The following is a 16,962-nucleotide window of genomic DNA, read 5'->3' on the forward strand; positions in this document are numbered from 1 at the left end:
TTTTCTCTCGTTCTCCGTGGTGGACTCTTTTTTTTAAGTGACCAAAGACCTGCGCAATTTGTCCGATGGAGGTTGTGCAGATGATACACGGCATAAAGAAAAAATCAACTCAGCATATTATACAGCAATATTAACAAGCGTACCAACATGTATAGCATAAGCTCATAATCATTATTTTTATGTTGCATTATTCTACGTCATCTGCCTTATAAACAAACGTTGTACCACTATCTGTGTACTTACTATTGGTAAACAACAGCTCATTGGTGTACAGATGCGAGGCCCTTACTATCGTGAAAGTTTTTCACCACCAACAGTCGGGCAGAAAGGAATGACAAATAAAACAACAGTTCTACTCTTCAACTATTTTGTTCGTTAAGTTCTGACACCATAAAATCACTGTCAGCGAGCGGTTGCATGCAGTAAAGTGCGTGGATCCGTTTGGCGGAAGAAAGGAAAACCACATAATTACGAGTGATACTTGTGTGGATCATTAAATTCTACTTTAAAAAATCTTTCTAATCATAATGCATTTTATACCAAACGGTTACAAACACTCTTCAAAGACAAACTCTTCCGATCCAATGCAACGTGTTCCTTTAACTGCAGTAAAATCGATTCCATTAAAGGACAGTCCTAACCACCTCAGCACAATAAAAAAAAACACCAAAAACACCAAAATCAGATGCCAGCTGTTATTAATATGGCATCAGACACACAATAATAGCCCAGTTTTCTATGGTTCCATACTAGTTTGTATTATAGGCTGCCATGAATCTGAAAACAATTGAACTCAATCCAATCAATGGATTTATGGACCAATCGAAAACACAATGACGTAGTCCGAGTGAAAGGAACTAGTGACAGGATGGAGCAGTTCGCCTAAAGTGCATTTTTGAAATTGTTTTTCGTTAGCATCACACGGATTTTTCTTCTTCAGAATGCCGGGGAATTTACAAAAGAGTAAGACCACTCCGGATGGATGTTATACCAAAGGGTGGAGATGCTTTCTTTTAGGGCTTATTTTATTCCTTTGCATGGAGTTGAGTTGCATTATTTTAACATATGAGCCTGGTGGAATGCATGTATTTTGTAACCAAAACAACCGGACTGAGTGCAGGCGAGCGCCCTTGATGCTCAGTGTGCCTCGGTACTCAAATTTATCACACAGGCTTACTCTGGATTCTAGAGGAAAGAACGAGGATGTGTCAAAAGGGATGGTTGTTCTGCCTTCATTCCACAAGAAATGGGACATCAATTGTACTAAAATACTACAGGGGAACAAGGAGGAGATCCGACGTTCGGTCAGACTGCTTAATGTTTGGCGCCTCGATCCCAAGCGACCGACAGATCCGTTCATGCCATCGGATAACGAGGTACGGTCATGGACGCATGACTGTGATGTATTCAAGAGAGCTAGACACTACCGGAGACAACCCACGTCTGTGGAAGAAGCCGACTTCCCCGTGGCTTATATCATCGTAGTCCATCGCGGTTCCGCCCAAGTGGAACGGCTATTGAAGGCGATCTATCAACCCCAAAATATTTACTGCATACACCCGGATCGGAAAGCACAGGACGATTTTAAAAGCGCCATCAAGGGGCTCGCGGATTGTTTCGAAAATGTGTTCGTTGCTTCGAGGACAGCGAGTGTAATTTACGCGGGATACACGAGGCTATTGGCAGATGTGAACTGTATGAGAGACCTGATTGGACAAAGGGCTTCTGGTTATGCCTGGAAGTACGTCATCAATTTATGTGGTCAAGACTTCCCCTTGAAATCCAACCTGGAGATTGTGAGAAAGTTGAAATCGTACAACGGACATAATGATATCTCGGGAAGTGAGCCATCGGGCGGGAAGCGGCTCCACACGACATACCGTTATGTTGATAAACCAGGAGGACCCCATAGGACCGAGGAGCGTAAACCCTCTGCTCCTCACAACATACACCTGAGGACGGGTATAGCTTATTACATTGCCACGCGGGCTTTCGTGCACTACGTCCTGACAAATCAGACTGCCATAGATTTTTTGGAGTGGACCAACGGTACGTACAGTCCGGACGAGACCTACTGGGCGTCACTTCAGCAGGTAGCCGGAACTCCAGGTGGACGGTACCAGCCACCGGGCGGCTCGGTCATCCGTTTCATTCGGTGGTACGGTAAATCGCCTTATCCAAGGTGTCGCGGGAAAATGATCAGAATGGTGTGTGTTTTCAGCATGGGATATACGCAACATCTAACAAAAGTGAAACATCTTTTTGCGAATAAATTTGACTATGCGTTCGATCCAATCGCGCTGCAGTGCATAGAGGAGGCTTTCGAGTTTCGAACTCTGCATCCGGGTGCACCAAACTAAACAAGGTTCCCGTTATCAACCAATGTGAAATGCCAATTGTTCCAAAATATTCGCATTACTCCCCTCAGCCACTAGATAACAAACCGAATATATTTTCTGACAACAAAACTTCGATTTTTTTTTCCTTCTAAAACTCTGGTAGATTAGCCGTTTGGCTTTTGATACATGCTCATCCAGAACAAAATACCCCTTGCCTACGACAATGTATTTAAACAAGAATCAGTATGGCAGTGGAAACCCTATTTTAAAAAAGCATTATACCAGAAATAAAACAGTCGTCTTATCCTTGATCGACAAAAAACCCAGGTGAGATGAATTGCATAAAACAGTCGTCCAATTTTAAAGGCCATCTTTTGAAACAGCCATGAAAACACCACGTGCAGCGAATTGCACGCGGTATGTACCTTTTGTATAACAGGTGAACAAAAACAGTGTTGGAAAATCACACCCAAACAAAGGATACTGTGAACGTTCAACTCATGTGTTTCTGAACTCAGCTCTCACACACTGCAGTTGTATTCAACTTGTAGTGCATGTATTTGCGGTGTGTCATTGGGGAAATAATATAGCGTGTTTTACGAAAGTCTTCTACCGACGATGGGGCAGTTTTCACCGTCAAACAACAGTGGGTTGATCCGCTATCTCGCCCTGGTGGTGCTGTGTTGCGTGGTCGTCACCGAATGTTCGTTAGTAAGGTTGGTTTGATTTGAGGAAGGTTGTCACTCCCTGAGATCTTTAAAGACACTGGACACAGTTAGTTATAGTCAAAGACCTTTTTTTCACTTATTGTGTCCCAACATAAAATGATAAATCTGTGATGCTTTCAGATGTCTATTAAACGGCTCCAGGCCTGAAGTCTTTTAATATTTGAGTGAGAAATCTCCAAAACTATGTTTTACTTGTTCAGATGGTGCCGTTTCTCACAATGTTTTCCCACTAAGTGAGTAGTTAAGCGGGCGGATATACGGAAATTTTCGGATTAGCATAAATTAATTTTAATGAGGCGCTTAAGCGTTACGAGATAGGGAAAAAATATGCGGAAAAGTGATCTGATTTGCATAAGGGGAGGAGTTAAAGCCGATAAAGGGGCGTAAGCGTTGGAGTAAGGGGGAAATTTATACGGTAAAATGATTGTTTTTAAATGAGATGTTAATGAGATGTTAATGAGTTGGAGATAATGAAGTGTCTAAAGCGTTGGGGTATAGGCTCGGAATATACGGAAATCTAGCCTGATCTGCATAGGGAGTAATGAGATGTTAATGAGTTGGAGATAATGAAGTGACTAAAGCATGGGGAGATAGGCTCGGAATTTACGGAAATCTGGCCTGATTTAAATAGGGGGTAATAAGATTGAAGACTGATGAGAGAATGACGAGTGATGACGTAATGCTGACGTACGCAAACAACAAGAAGGGCATGGGGGGGGGGGTCGGAACTGTTGAAAAAGAACCGTTGGTGGGGAGAGGGGTAGTTCTTAAAAGAAGTTTTGGTGTATAAAACAACCAACTTACCCCCAGTGTGTAGCGAAAGTTTGATCTGAGATCGTGTCTCGTAGCGCAAGATATCTGCTAGAAAACTACCACAGATGACGTAATGCTGACGTACGCAAACAACAAGAAGGGCATGGGGGGGGGGTCGGAACTGTTGAAAAAGAACCGTTGGTGGGGAGAGGGGTAGTTCTTAAAAGAAGTTTTGGTGTATAAAACAACCAACTTACCCCCAGTGTGTAGCGAAAGTTTGATCTGAGATCGTGTCTCGTAGCGCAAGATATCTGCTAGAAAACTACCACAGATAGGTACAGAAAATAAAATGGAGAATATAGGAGAGCACTGGATTTGAAAACTCTGGATTTGAAGCCGTCAAATAAACTGAAGTTATAGTTTGGATTGCTCTACTTGAACTAGTGATTCATTTGCCAAAAGGTGGGGCACCCCCGTAATTACCGCCCTTACCGGGCCTGTAAGGTACCAGACCCAAAAGTCCAATGCGAACGTGGTCGAAACCAGTATCCTGTGTTTCTTGGAATGGGTTACAACCTTCACCAATAAATAATAGATATTTTATACCATTTACACATTCAAATTCTTGTCATTTTATTGGTAGATTACGCATTACGTGTCATTCAGTTATAGTCTGTCATGTATCTACTGACGCGACGCTCCAGTCCAATATGGATAATTATTGGACGCCTTGCAGCGTCGTATCCAAGCTAATCGTTCACCCACCCGTTTAACCAAAAAAGGGCCCCCTTTTGGTCTGCTGGATCTAAAGGGTGATTTAACTTGTTTGCATGCGAACCATAAGAGAGTTTCAAAACTCAAGCGTATTTGATAACGATATTTATCAACACTAATACGCTAAGTGTAATATAATAACCAACTGCAATTTATTGATGACATCCTAAGATTTTAAACTGTGAAAATAACACCAAAACCCTGTATTCGGTTTAAATCAATAATATATTATTGCCAGTTAAAATAACATTAAAATGGAAACACTCGGATTCATTTTCCAATTTATAGTTCCATTTTTCAAGGTAGTTACTTCATTTCCTCTTGATTCTTTTATTGGTGTATAGGGTTAAATTGACTCATTTTAAGAGTCTCCGCAAACGACTGGGGCAAGCGGGGAAACTTCCGCAGAACTACCGCCCGAAACCTCGGTCAAAGTACGATAGGGATTTCATGAGCACCGGTCCTGTACAAGAGCCTCTCCACAACTACTTTGATGTAAGTATTTACCCTGACGTTGGCAAATGGTCAACTGGTTATACTGCAAGTTGAACAATTGATGGTATATATACCCCTTTAAAATTATAGTTCATAAATACCTAAGACAGTTTCGCTATTCCTATTGGTGGAGAGCGCGTCACGTGGGGGTGTTTAAACCTTTGACAATGACCAGTAATACGTGTTGAAACATGGGCGTGACACAAGAGCTCACACCTGTGTTTATAAGACAGTTTCTGTTTGTAGTCGGTCGCGCGATGGTCGCGCGACGGAATTCTTGCGCGCAATCCTAAAACTGAGGCCTAAAAACCGTTTCTTTTGATGATCGCGCGTCAAGATTTCCGACGCCCGACCATCGCGCGACCGACTATAACTCGGCCTTTAGTCGAGGGCAACGGCTGGAACAGTTGTGCCACATCATGCGATACGCGCGACGCGCACAGCATTCCATTGTAAGGAGTTGTTTACCCGAGGGCCTTACAATTTCATAGCTGAAGGGGAGTTGTGTTGAAAGAAATCATTGAACAATTATAATGTTTGCATTTATTTTACTTTTTGACAAAAAGTGTTGATGTTTTTGACCGAAAAGGTATTTATGAATGGGAATCGAAGCGTGTTGAATCAGTTTTCAACTAGTGGTTTAAACCCGCCGGGACCTGGTTCTTGTCTCGGTAAAATTATCAAGAACCAGGGGCCAATTTCATAGAGCTGCTTACGCAAAAAATTTGCTTAAGCACGAAAATAGCTCGCTTATTTTACACATGTTGCATGCCAAAATTTCCTGCCATATACATTGCTTATGACTAGTATTAAGCTGTTGTTTACTTAGCATAACAATTGAGCGGAGTCTTGGCCGGTAATCTGATTTTACTAAGCAATGAATTTTTTGCTTAGGCAACATTTTTTGCTTAAGCAGCTCTATGAAATTGGGCCCAGGCCTCGGCGGGTTTAAACCACTAGTTGAAAACCTCTTCACCCCACATTGATTCCCTTAATAGTTCTCTGAATTAAAATAAATAAGTACAAAACAAAAACATCACTCACAAAGAGCTCTATATGACACTATTTTTTCCTATACAAAATAGACAGAAATACACATAGAACATGATGTGCATTCTCTTCGCTCAAAGCCAGAACAAAAAAAGAGAGTGAGCCCATTGATCAATGAACTAAACATTTTAAGATGAACTTGGGTTTCCTACAATCGGAGCTGTGTATTAAAAGAGTTGTGACATTGAGGGACCAACTTTCTTAAAGGCAGTGGACACTATTGGTAATTACTCAAAATAAGTATCATCATAAAACCTTTCTTGGTTACGAGTAATGGGGAGAGGTTGGTAGTATAAAACATTGTGAGAAACAACTCCCTCTGCAGTGACGTAGTTTTCGAGAGAGAAGTAATTTTCTACGAATTTGATTTCGAGACCTCAAGTTTAGAACTTGAGGTCTCTAAATCAAGCATCAGAAAGCACACAACTTCGTGTGACAAAGGTGTATTTTCTTTCATTATTATCTCGCAACTTCTATGACCGATTGACCTCAAATTTTCACAGGTTTGTTATTTTATGCATATGTTGAGATACACCAAGTGAGAAGACTGGTCTTTGACATTTACCAATAGTGTCCACTGTCTTTAAGACAGGTGATTGATGGACGCCCATTTCGAAACAACAATAATGTAGCTTCTCTTGTTCCCACTTTGCTGGCGTGACAGTTCGGTGTTGCATGCAATTATGTCCTTTATGCAATACTATCCGCGCACATTATGTACAGTCATGTACATGTCCACCGGACGGTTTCTGCATAGTGTCGGACACGATTGCATATGCAAAAGTGTCCGGAGCGGACGCCAAGATCGACCATTAGCAGCCTCCCGAGGGCGGTATAGAACGTCGTCCGACACCTCATGTCGCTGACTGAGAAGGTTCCATTGATGCCCAGGAATGGGAAGTGATCGCTCTGAAAGGGAATTCGTTAATAGATTTAATTTCAGAGACGCTGCCTAATGAAGACAGAAGAACAGAAACAGTCCCTCGTATCTAGAATTCTGTATCTGTGTACAGCACAGAATATAGTCCTGTATAGGGTTAGGTAATGCATTGTTTAAAACATACACGGCGGACACAATTGCATCTGACACCGGCTGCATTTTGCTCAGTATTCATTTTTCTTAAAGGGACTGCGTGGTTATTCGTTGAGTCTTTTTTGCCACTAGACTTAGTGTCTGCACAAATTATAGTTACACACAGCGGTATTGCTAGACCGTCTTCAGTATTAAAGGAACGTTACAGAACTGGTAGGAAACAAAAATCGTGATGATCACAGATTTACATACAACTTACACGGTCTAACTATGATGATAGTTGAAAACATCCCTTGAAATATTTCTGTCTGAAATGTCATATTTGATGAGAAATAAATAATCTAACTTCGCGTTTGGAGTTTATCGCTCAATGAGCGGTTTTATTCATTTTTATTTTGGCATCGATGCAATGCAAAATTTGTAATCGTTTTTTTTCACTATTCTCTCGTGACCCAGATGGCCGATCGATCTCAAACTTACAGGTTTGTCAGTTTTGTATATGGTGGATTACATTAAGTGCGTACACTGCCAGCGACTGTTTTGTTAGCAAAAACCAATTCTGTAATATTCCTTTAAAATCGGTCAAACAACTTGTTGAATAATTCAACACTGTGAACAGCCGTCTGGTCATTTGACCCGACCTTTTAAAACACGAATCAGTCCTTCATAACTTATCTCTCAATATTGATAGCTATTAATTCATAAAAACTTTGAAACTCTCTGTATTATATGCGCTATAGTCCTACTGTTTTGGTATACTTGTCAAACGGGGGCCAGTACAAAATTTATCTGGTCTGAGCGCAGTTCAAGGCCTTTTGTCTATGACCTATAATGATTGTCTACACAACAACCGCTTGGCAAATGTCCGTTATCATAGCACATCAGATAAAAATGATGTTTTCACAAGGTTATTTTATGAATCACCGTGATACGAAACGTTTAAAAGTACTGGACACTTTGACAATTGCCAAAGACCAGTATTACCACTTGGTGTATCCCAACATAAGCATAAAATAACAAATCTGTGAACCAATAGTGTCCAGTACCTTAAAGGCATTGGACACGTTTGGTAATTGTCAAAGACTAGCCTTCACAGTTGGTGTATCTCAACATATGCCTAAAATAACAAACCTGTGAAAATTTGAGCTCAATCGATCATCGAACTTGCGAGATAATAATGAAAGAAAAATACCCTTGTCACACGAAGTTGTGTGCGTTTAGATAGTTGAGTTCGAGAACTCAAGTTCTAAACTTGAGGTCTCGAAATCAAATTCAGGGAAAATTACTTCTTTCTCGAAAACTATGGCACTACAGAGTGAGCCGTTTCTCACAATGTTTTATACCATCAACCTCTCCCCATTACTTGTCACCAAGAAAAGTTTTACGCTAATAATTATTTTGAGTAATTACCAATAGTGTCCACTGCCTTTAAAGGCTACATTTAACATTCAATTATTTTTCATTTGCAACATGTAACTGGTAATAGTATCATGCCTAGTTTCGCTTAGCAAAATTATTCTAAGTTTTGTTTTCTAGTTTCAAGCAGCTCTTTGAAATCGGACCCATGGTGTTAAGAGTAACAGAAATAAGCTATTCACTGTTACTAAGGTTTAAAATCGCATCGAACCCCGGTACCATGTAAATACCATTGATTTGTTATCCACGACAGACGGGATCGAATAAAACAAATTAAAAAGTATAATAATAGTCAGAGACAATTATTGGAAAATGCTACTTCAATTTTTAATGAGTTTTGGTTATTCTCCCACAGGCTGAGTATTACGGAACTATCAACATTGGCACACCATCACAAACCTTCTTGGTTATCTTCGATACCGGCTCATCCAACCTTTGGATCCCGTCATCCAAATGTCCATCTTCTGACAAGGCCTGCCGTTAGTACATCCCTTATCAAACAACATCTTCTGTCACGCCACCCCGCCCACCCTCCTCCTCCCTCATATCAATCTGGAACATATTTTTGTTTATCCTTTGTTTTTGCACAGTTTCCCTTAGACTTTGTACACTACTTTCTTTAAAGGCACCGGACACTATTGGTAGTCACTTAAAATTATTGTTAAAAACTTACTTGGTACCGAGCAATGGAGAGCTGTTGACAGTATAACATATTATTGTGAGAAAAGGCTCCCTCTGAAGTTTAGAGTTTTTGAGAAAGAGGTAATTTCTCACTCAAATAATTAAAGACTTCAGCTGAGGCATTTTATTACGCATCGAAAAGCACACGAAGTAATGCATCAAAGTTGCATTTACTTTCTCTTACAAATTCGATTAACCATTGAGCCAAAATTTTCACGGATTCGTTGATGTATGCATTTGTTGGGATACACAAAGTGAGATTACTGGTATTTGACACTTATTGCCAAAGGTGTCCTTTAAGAAACACCCTGGTGTGAAGACATTTTTGTTTCCCCTTTCTTTGTTTTAGCCTTATTTGTTGATTACTTTACATTTTCTAGAATCACACAAGCAGTACGACCACTCGAAGTCATCGACTTACTATCCCAACGGCACGGCACTGGAGATTCACTACGGGACTGGCAGTATGACAGGCTTCCTCAGTACTGACATTGTGGATGTAAGTTGATAGGGTTTCAAACTTACGGTGGAAGTATAAATACATGTACTAAGAGAGGTTTACATTAACATCATGTGAATAATATCTCTTTTTGAGTAGTGTTGGTTCTGAAAGGAACCGATGGCTTTTCAGAACCAACATTACTCAAAAAGATATATTCACATGGTGTTACCGCAAACCGGTAATGTATGATGTATGATGTATATAAAGTTTACAATTATATTATTAATAATTCCACATCCTGCGTCCCAGGCGGTGTCTGACCCGTTCTGGGTCAAGCTGCATGTTATCTCCGTCGATAAGTATTTTTTTTGTATTGTATTATCTTTATTCCTTCATGGTATTATGCTTAGGTATTTCTACTCCTGCTCGCCTTCCCCTTTGTTTATTTTAATCACTGCATTTCCGGTATTTACTTTGTATTGCTTTGGAATGTCCAGCATGCCCGGGTACCAACGTAGTGGGCGTTGGTTGCTAAATATATTCTTGCAGCGAACACCTTAGGCTCATTTCTGTTCCTGGGGTGGATTTTACAAAGGTAGTCCTAACTTAGGACTAGTCCTAGGCAATGCTAAGAGATAGGACCAGTCCTAAGGTAGGATGAGTAACTGGTCCTAACTTAGGACCAGTCCTATCTCTTAGCATTGCCTAGGACTAGTCCTAAGTTAGGACTACCTTTGTGAAATCCACCCCTGATTCCGTTGCGTTCTGTTCGAGTTTATTTTAGTTCTACTCAAACATGTAATTTCATAGCCATCTCCCGATACCAGTGAACGTCCCAGAATACCGCAGAACACTACCATGTGACACTGCATGACTTTCATAATAGCCAATAATAGCCTTTCACGCGTGCATGTTTCATCAAAGCTGGCTGCCAATGCAGGGGGGGGGGGGTTCTATATAATACTACCTTTTTCGTCGTAGTGTTGTCTGTTGATAAAATAAGACAGTAATTGTGGTTCACTTTAGGTACAAACTGTACAGGTCGTCAACCAGACCTTTGGTGAGTCGACGTCGGAACCGGGCGATGTCTTCTTGGATGTAGACTTCGATGGTATCCTCGGAATGGGTTATCCCACTATAGCCGTAGATGGCGCTACACCTGTCTTTAACTCCATGGTGCAGCAGGGACTCCTGGACAAACCTGTTTTCTCATTTTATCTGGACAGGTGAGGGCGAAATTTTATCAAAAGGACTCATCTGAATCTGAATTTAATATTTATCTTTATATTATATTTATTTCATTTATCGGGAAAAAAAAGTACAATAATGCACATTAATTAGGTTAAAAACATTGAAAAATACAGCAAAGAGCAATTTAAATACACTAGCTTAAAAACATTGAAAAATACAACAAAGAGCAATTTAAATGCAGCAAAGAAAAGGAAACAGCTAGAGCCCGAAGGACTGCCTAAAAGAAATACAGTCATGTGAAGAGACTCTCTTCTCCAGCTGATCCTAAAAAGAACAACAATTAAGTAGAATAGGCAAAGCATCATAATGGAATCTCCTCTAAGTAGAATAGGCAAATCATCATAATGGAATCCCCTCTAAGTAGAATAGGCAAAGCATCATAATGGAATCTCCTCTAAGTAGAATAGGCAAAGCATCATAATAGAATCTCCTCACCAACTTTTTGTAAAGAAGACAATGGAGACATTTCCAGTTTTAGAGGTGGGAGGAAATTAAACCAATATGGGGAAAAAACATACGTAGTCAGATAGAGACAGATGAACCTAAGCTTTGGTCTGGGAATCAAACCGGGGTCCACATAGGGAAAGACAGATACAGAAACAACTAAAACTATTAAACCTTCCTGGGACTGAGTGCAACCACCATCAAGAGTTTGGTATAAGCGCCTGTGGCTAATTTTAGACAAGGCCTCGTGGCTGATTTTAAAGCGGGCTTCATAGGCCTTCGCAGTTTACTTGGAAATACCTGGGCATTCCCAGCTTCCCAGCCACGCACGCAAAGAAAACTTGTGGAAGAATGACAATAGTTAAATCTAAATATGTGTCCGACAACGAATAGTAAATAGCTACGGCTGAAATTTATTTCAAAAATTTGAACATTTTACAACCACTGTGTGTAGTCTCAGGTCATGGTTATGACTGGATTATCAGCCATAGCTTTTCGAAGATGACTTTTCCGCTGGAACATTTTTGGCTCAAAACATTCTTAAAACATTGTACAAACTAAATGAGCTGTTCAATTGAATTTACATCAAACACAGATGAAAGACATTCAGAAAGTAATCTTTTCAGAACAAGCCAAAGTAGTGACTTATTTGGACTACCCACCTTTTGTGGTTTGACAGGAATACAAAAGACAGCAAAGGAGGAGAGCTCATCATAGGTGGTTCAGATCCCCAATACTACAGAGGGCGCTTCACATACGCACCGGTCACAAAGAAAGGATACTGGCAGTTTGCTGTGGATGGGTAAGCCACTTGTGTTGTTCACATTCAGGGAAACAATAAGTTTGGGTACTTTTTGTATGACACAACAGAATGTTCACAGATTTACATTAAACTTACACGGTTTGAAGATGGTAGAAAGCTTCCCAGAAAATAATACTTGCTGAGATGCTGTAGCTTTTGCGAAATGAGAAAATTATTTTATCATGTATACAATATATTTACGCGACTCTCCTGAAAACAATGCTGTGTGATTTTCACTTTTGTTTTCTCAAAAACTTGACGACTAATGAAGATGTAAATAAATATAACACATCTTCATTCACAGTGAGTAGGGATTCGTTTCATGTCCAAAAGCTTAATATACAGAAGGAATCAAACCATTTAAAGGGAAGGTATACGTTTGGTAACCACTGATCTTAAAATTCTGGCAATACAACTTTTGGTAAGAAGCCTATCCAGCAACTTCACTCTTAAAATTATGGCAATACAAACTGTTGGTTAGAAGACTATATACAACAACTTCCGATTAAGCATTTTTGAGAAACGTTTCACTTCGAAGTAATGATGCAGAACACTGTTGTCCGTTTGTTCTCAAGGCAGTTGGAAGGGTATACCAGTATTGTAAACATCTATAGACCAATCAGACGAAACAAAATTGGTAGCGCCCTCTATTGAAAATTACCAACTGCAGTGTCTTTTTGTGCACAATCTGGGCATTGAAGACACTGCAGCAAATGGCGCGCGGTGCTCGACACTTGCGCGCCCGGTGCGCGTCTGATTGGTCCCTTTTTACCTCTAAAGTGTTGTATTGATTTTAGCTCTACTTGTTATGCACTGAGTATTTCCAAATCGTCTTTTTATGTATGCGTGATGCTGAGGATCTTGGCGTAGGGTGACGTGCTGGGATCCTCTCCCCTCTAGCAGTTGTCTTTTAAATTACTTTTAGTTAATTTTAGTATCAGTATCTTATTTTGTCATAACGGTTTTGTCATGCTGTTTTCTTTAAGCTTTGCTGCGCCTTTTTTTTTTATTTAGATTTAGTATCTTTTTTCTTCTAAATGGTTTATGGTTGTGTTATCTCTGTACTATAGGCCTATATGTGTTGTTTTTAACAAAATTGTTTTCCTTTTCGTGTTAATCGCTTTGAGCCTTATTTAGCACAAGGCGCTAAACTGTTTTTTATATTTTATATTCAAGTTGAAGGACTGAAACAGCATTGTTCCTTTTTTCTTCAATATCAATGATGCCTTTTGTTTTTCTGGCAAGCGTTATTTTCCTAATTAAAACAGCATGGTCTGGTGCATTGTTCAAATAAAAGGGTTTCGGTAAATGGAAAGTCCATGTGTGGAGCTGGATGCCAGGCCATAGCCGACACTGGTACGTCACTGATCACGTGTCCTTCGGATGACTGCACCAAACTCAATGACTACATCGGCGCAAAGATGAACCCACAAACTGGTCAGGTGCGTTAAACTGGGTTGCCCATATTGCACATTGGTAGCTTTTTAGAAGTTGTTTTCCCCCCCGGGGGGGGGGGAGGGGGGAGGGGGGAGGGGGGCACACTTTTGCTAAATTAAACATACATTCTCTTTCACGAAAAATATATATTACACTAAAAGAGTAAGCCCCAATTCCTACAAACTTGGCAAGTTTGTGAACGTGTTAAACATGTTTTTTTAAGAAGTGCATCAGAGTTGAGTTATTTTGAACTTGGAGTTAAGATCTGAAATGCTAAGCACCATCAAAACCGCTGGATCAAAATGTTTTACCATTTTCTGGATCAGGCTGACATTATGATTTTTCAAACTGGGATTCTACGGCAGTTTGACCAATTTCTTTGTCGTGTTGACATGTATTACGGGACATACCGACTTGGGTAGTGCTACCTTTCTTGGTATTAACAGCTTAATGGAAATAGTTAAGCTTGGAATATCTGTTTCTAAGACAATCTACCCTTCTATTTCCCTCTGCACTTCAGTTCATGCTTGATTGCAACACGATATCCAAACTTCCGGACATAGTGTTTGTCATCTCACATGTCAAGATGCCGCTCACGTGGAAGGACTATGTTATTATGGAGGTAGGTATTAAATCAGTTCTCTCTGTCCCAATGCACCATCTGGTCCCCTGTCTTCATCAGCAAGAACAAAGACAGGCATGGGCTCAAATATCTCATTGGATACAATGATCTCTGATCGCTTTCCATTATCTGTGTTATGATTGGTCGAGCTTACAAGGTAAAATTTAGTTTATCAGTATCTAATTTCAATCGTCTTTATGCAATAATGTTGTGTAAATCTACATGGATAGCATCAGCACCAGAAATAGGTGTTTGGTCAATTTGCATGAACACAAGAGGGCGTTAAAAATACCTGTAGCACTGAAGTTCAATAAAGTCAATTAATTATTTTTCAAAAACCAATAAAAGACATTGTCTCAAATAAAGTTAAATGTGTGGAGAGTCTTGAAAAGTGACGGTTCCGGTAGTTTTTCTTTGTAAGTCAAAAATATAATTATAACACAATGTCTTTTTTTTAATTAGTTTTTGAAATGATTAATTGACTTCACTGAATATAAGTTTGAAAAGCCATCAAATTATTTTTGTACAAATATTTGCAGCCAGACTCATCCGGAGCTAAGACCTGTATGAGCGCCTTCACTCCCGCTGATGTTCCACCTCCCTCTGGCCCTCTCTGGATTCTTGGTGATGTCTTCCTGGGACGATATTACGCCGAATTTGACGTCGGTAACGACCGTGTAGGCTTCGCCCAAGCAGTGTAGATGTATCTCCTAGAATAATGTAGGTTGTGATCAAAGATTATGGAACGATGAAGGTGCAAGATGGGCTGAGTTGTGAAACGTGCACTGGACGCCATTTCAGCAAGCAAAAACTAAAGATGCTGTGTCAGATTTTTGGCCGATTTGACCCCAAAATTTTGATTTAAAGTTAGGTATTTTGATGGGGGTCGAGAAAGTTACAAGCTTTCGTTTGAACCATTGCTCGAAAAAGTCCGCCAATTATTAGTAGCAGTGAAATAAAGTGCTCAAAATTAGTTTTTGTCGGGATCCCGACAATATATCATGTGACCAATTCTTATGTGTTTTATAAGAAACGTTTTAAATTTTTGTCATGGTTCCTGACCATTAAAAGTATAGTTAAACTTTTTTTCGTTAGAGCGGGTGATACTCTTTGAAATACCATTCACTAAAAAAAATATATTTGTTTAATTTTTGGGGCCAAAAATCTAACATAGCATCTTTAAGCGGGAGATCCTCCCCGAACCGCCGATTTATGGGTGCGTTCGATTAGCTTCACTTGGTCTATACCCCGCGGTGCTCACTCGGGTGAGCCCCCTGACAAGAGCTAAACGAACGATCACTCACCGCTCCCGTAGTGACGACATGCACCTGGGGTCAGCCCCCAAGTGACCCACTCCACAAGCAGGGCACTGAGGGCTGACCCGGGTGAGCCCCTGGAATTACGTCAAAGCTATTCGAACTATAGCTCTATGAAATTGGCCCCTGGCGTTTTAATATTTAACTCTGTGCTGTGCGTTATTCAGTGAAGTGTGCGTTAATACACGTAAACCTAACTGCCCACCAATATGGTAATCGTGGCATCAGTCGCCGCGTGTGACGCGCGTGCAAGAGGTCAATAGGACTCGCGTGTACACATTGAGCGTCACTTGCCACTGCAATAAAATATATGACAAAATGAACGTGATGCTTATCAACCAATCAAATGACAATCTGTGATCTATTAAACTTGTTTTTCACTAAGTCACGGGACACGGTTGGTATGGTATCTAGCAACACAGCCATATATTATTTTTGTTTAATCATCCAATCATTATTAATACACCAAACAAGCTATAGTGTACAACGATTAACTGGGATCAGAGAGACGAGAAAACAGATTCACAGAATAAAGCAATCAATAAATATAATTAAACATAATTGCATTGACCCCCTTTTAAACAATCACTACAAAATACCCTTTTTTTTTTTACCTACACCGATGTAGGTTAGCACTGTATACTCAGTACTTAACCGAGTCCTGTGAAAAAAAGTTATTAAGACATTGATCTAGAATCGCAAGGGTCGTTGGTTCGAATCCAACCCGAGTAACATGCCTGTGATATTTTATTCACAGGACTCGGGAAAGTACTGAGTATACAGTGCTAACACACGTCGGTGTATAGCTGGGTAAAAAAGCAAAATTGATATTCTTTATCCCGATGCAAATTTAACATCTATAATTACTACAAAGTTGTAAACTCATATTGCGTAGTGACAAATCGAACGTCTGAAAAGGTTGAGCAGTGTCACAGTGGTAAATTTATATAAATAATTAAATGTCCAAACAATTTGCATAGAAACAGCATAATCGAGTTGTCATTTGAGTGTAGAATGAATGACGTCATCGGGGTGGCAAAATTGGATTTAAGATTACAGTTAAATTAAACACAATGAGGCTATAAAGCAAAATATTTATAAGTTAAGGTTCAGCAATGTCAGAGACTCGATTTTCACTAGGTGGCAATTCCCGATTTTAGGTTTGATTGTTTTGCTCAGTCTAACTTTACATTAAACTTCTGAGTAAATATTCTTTGACGGTGGTTAAAATATGTGTAATGTTTTATTTTCAATTTAATTTTGTTTACAATATATGTTGCATTTTATTTTGCTTATCATGGTTATTCACAAAGGATTGCAAGTTTTTAATGCCAAACTCTTAAATGCGGTTGCTAATGCAGAAAGTGTTGTTGTCTCGT

The 16,962-nt window shown here is 39.9% G+C and overlaps 2 protein-coding genes across 2 annotated transcripts; both read left to right on the forward strand.

Moving 5' to 3' along the window:
• The first annotated feature begins 1,217 nt into the window (after nt 1-1,217).
• Nucleotides 1,218-2,360, forward strand: LOC139946253 (beta-1,3-galactosyl-O-glycosyl-glycoprotein beta-1,6-N-acetylglucosaminyltransferase-like). The gene has a single exon (XM_071943874.1). The coding sequence runs from the start codon at nt 1,218-1,220 to the stop codon at nt 2,358-2,360; it is 1,143 nt and encodes a 380-aa protein (XP_071799975.1).
• A 518-nt stretch (nt 2,361-2,878) lies between these two features.
• On the forward strand, nt 2,879-16,820 carry LOC139946136 (lysosomal aspartic protease-like). Its single transcript, XM_071943752.1, has 9 exons — nt 2,879-3,055; nt 4,939-5,089; nt 8,944-9,067; nt 9,650-9,768; nt 10,738-10,937; nt 12,086-12,208; nt 13,506-13,650; nt 14,166-14,267; nt 14,807-16,820. The coding sequence occupies exons 1-9, from the start codon at nt 2,958-2,960 to the stop codon at nt 14,966-14,968; spliced, it is 1,224 nt and encodes a 407-aa protein (XP_071799853.1). The 5' UTR covers nt 2,879-2,957; the 3' UTR covers nt 14,969-16,820.
• Nucleotides 16,821-16,962: the final 142 nt, after the last annotated feature.

The sequence above is a fragment of the Asterias amurensis genome, chromosome 13 (genome assembly GCF_032118995.1).
Source record: "Asterias amurensis chromosome 13, ASM3211899v1".
In the NCBI taxonomy this organism is placed as follows: domain Eukaryota; kingdom Metazoa; phylum Echinodermata; class Asteroidea; order Forcipulatida; family Asteriidae; genus Asterias; species Asterias amurensis.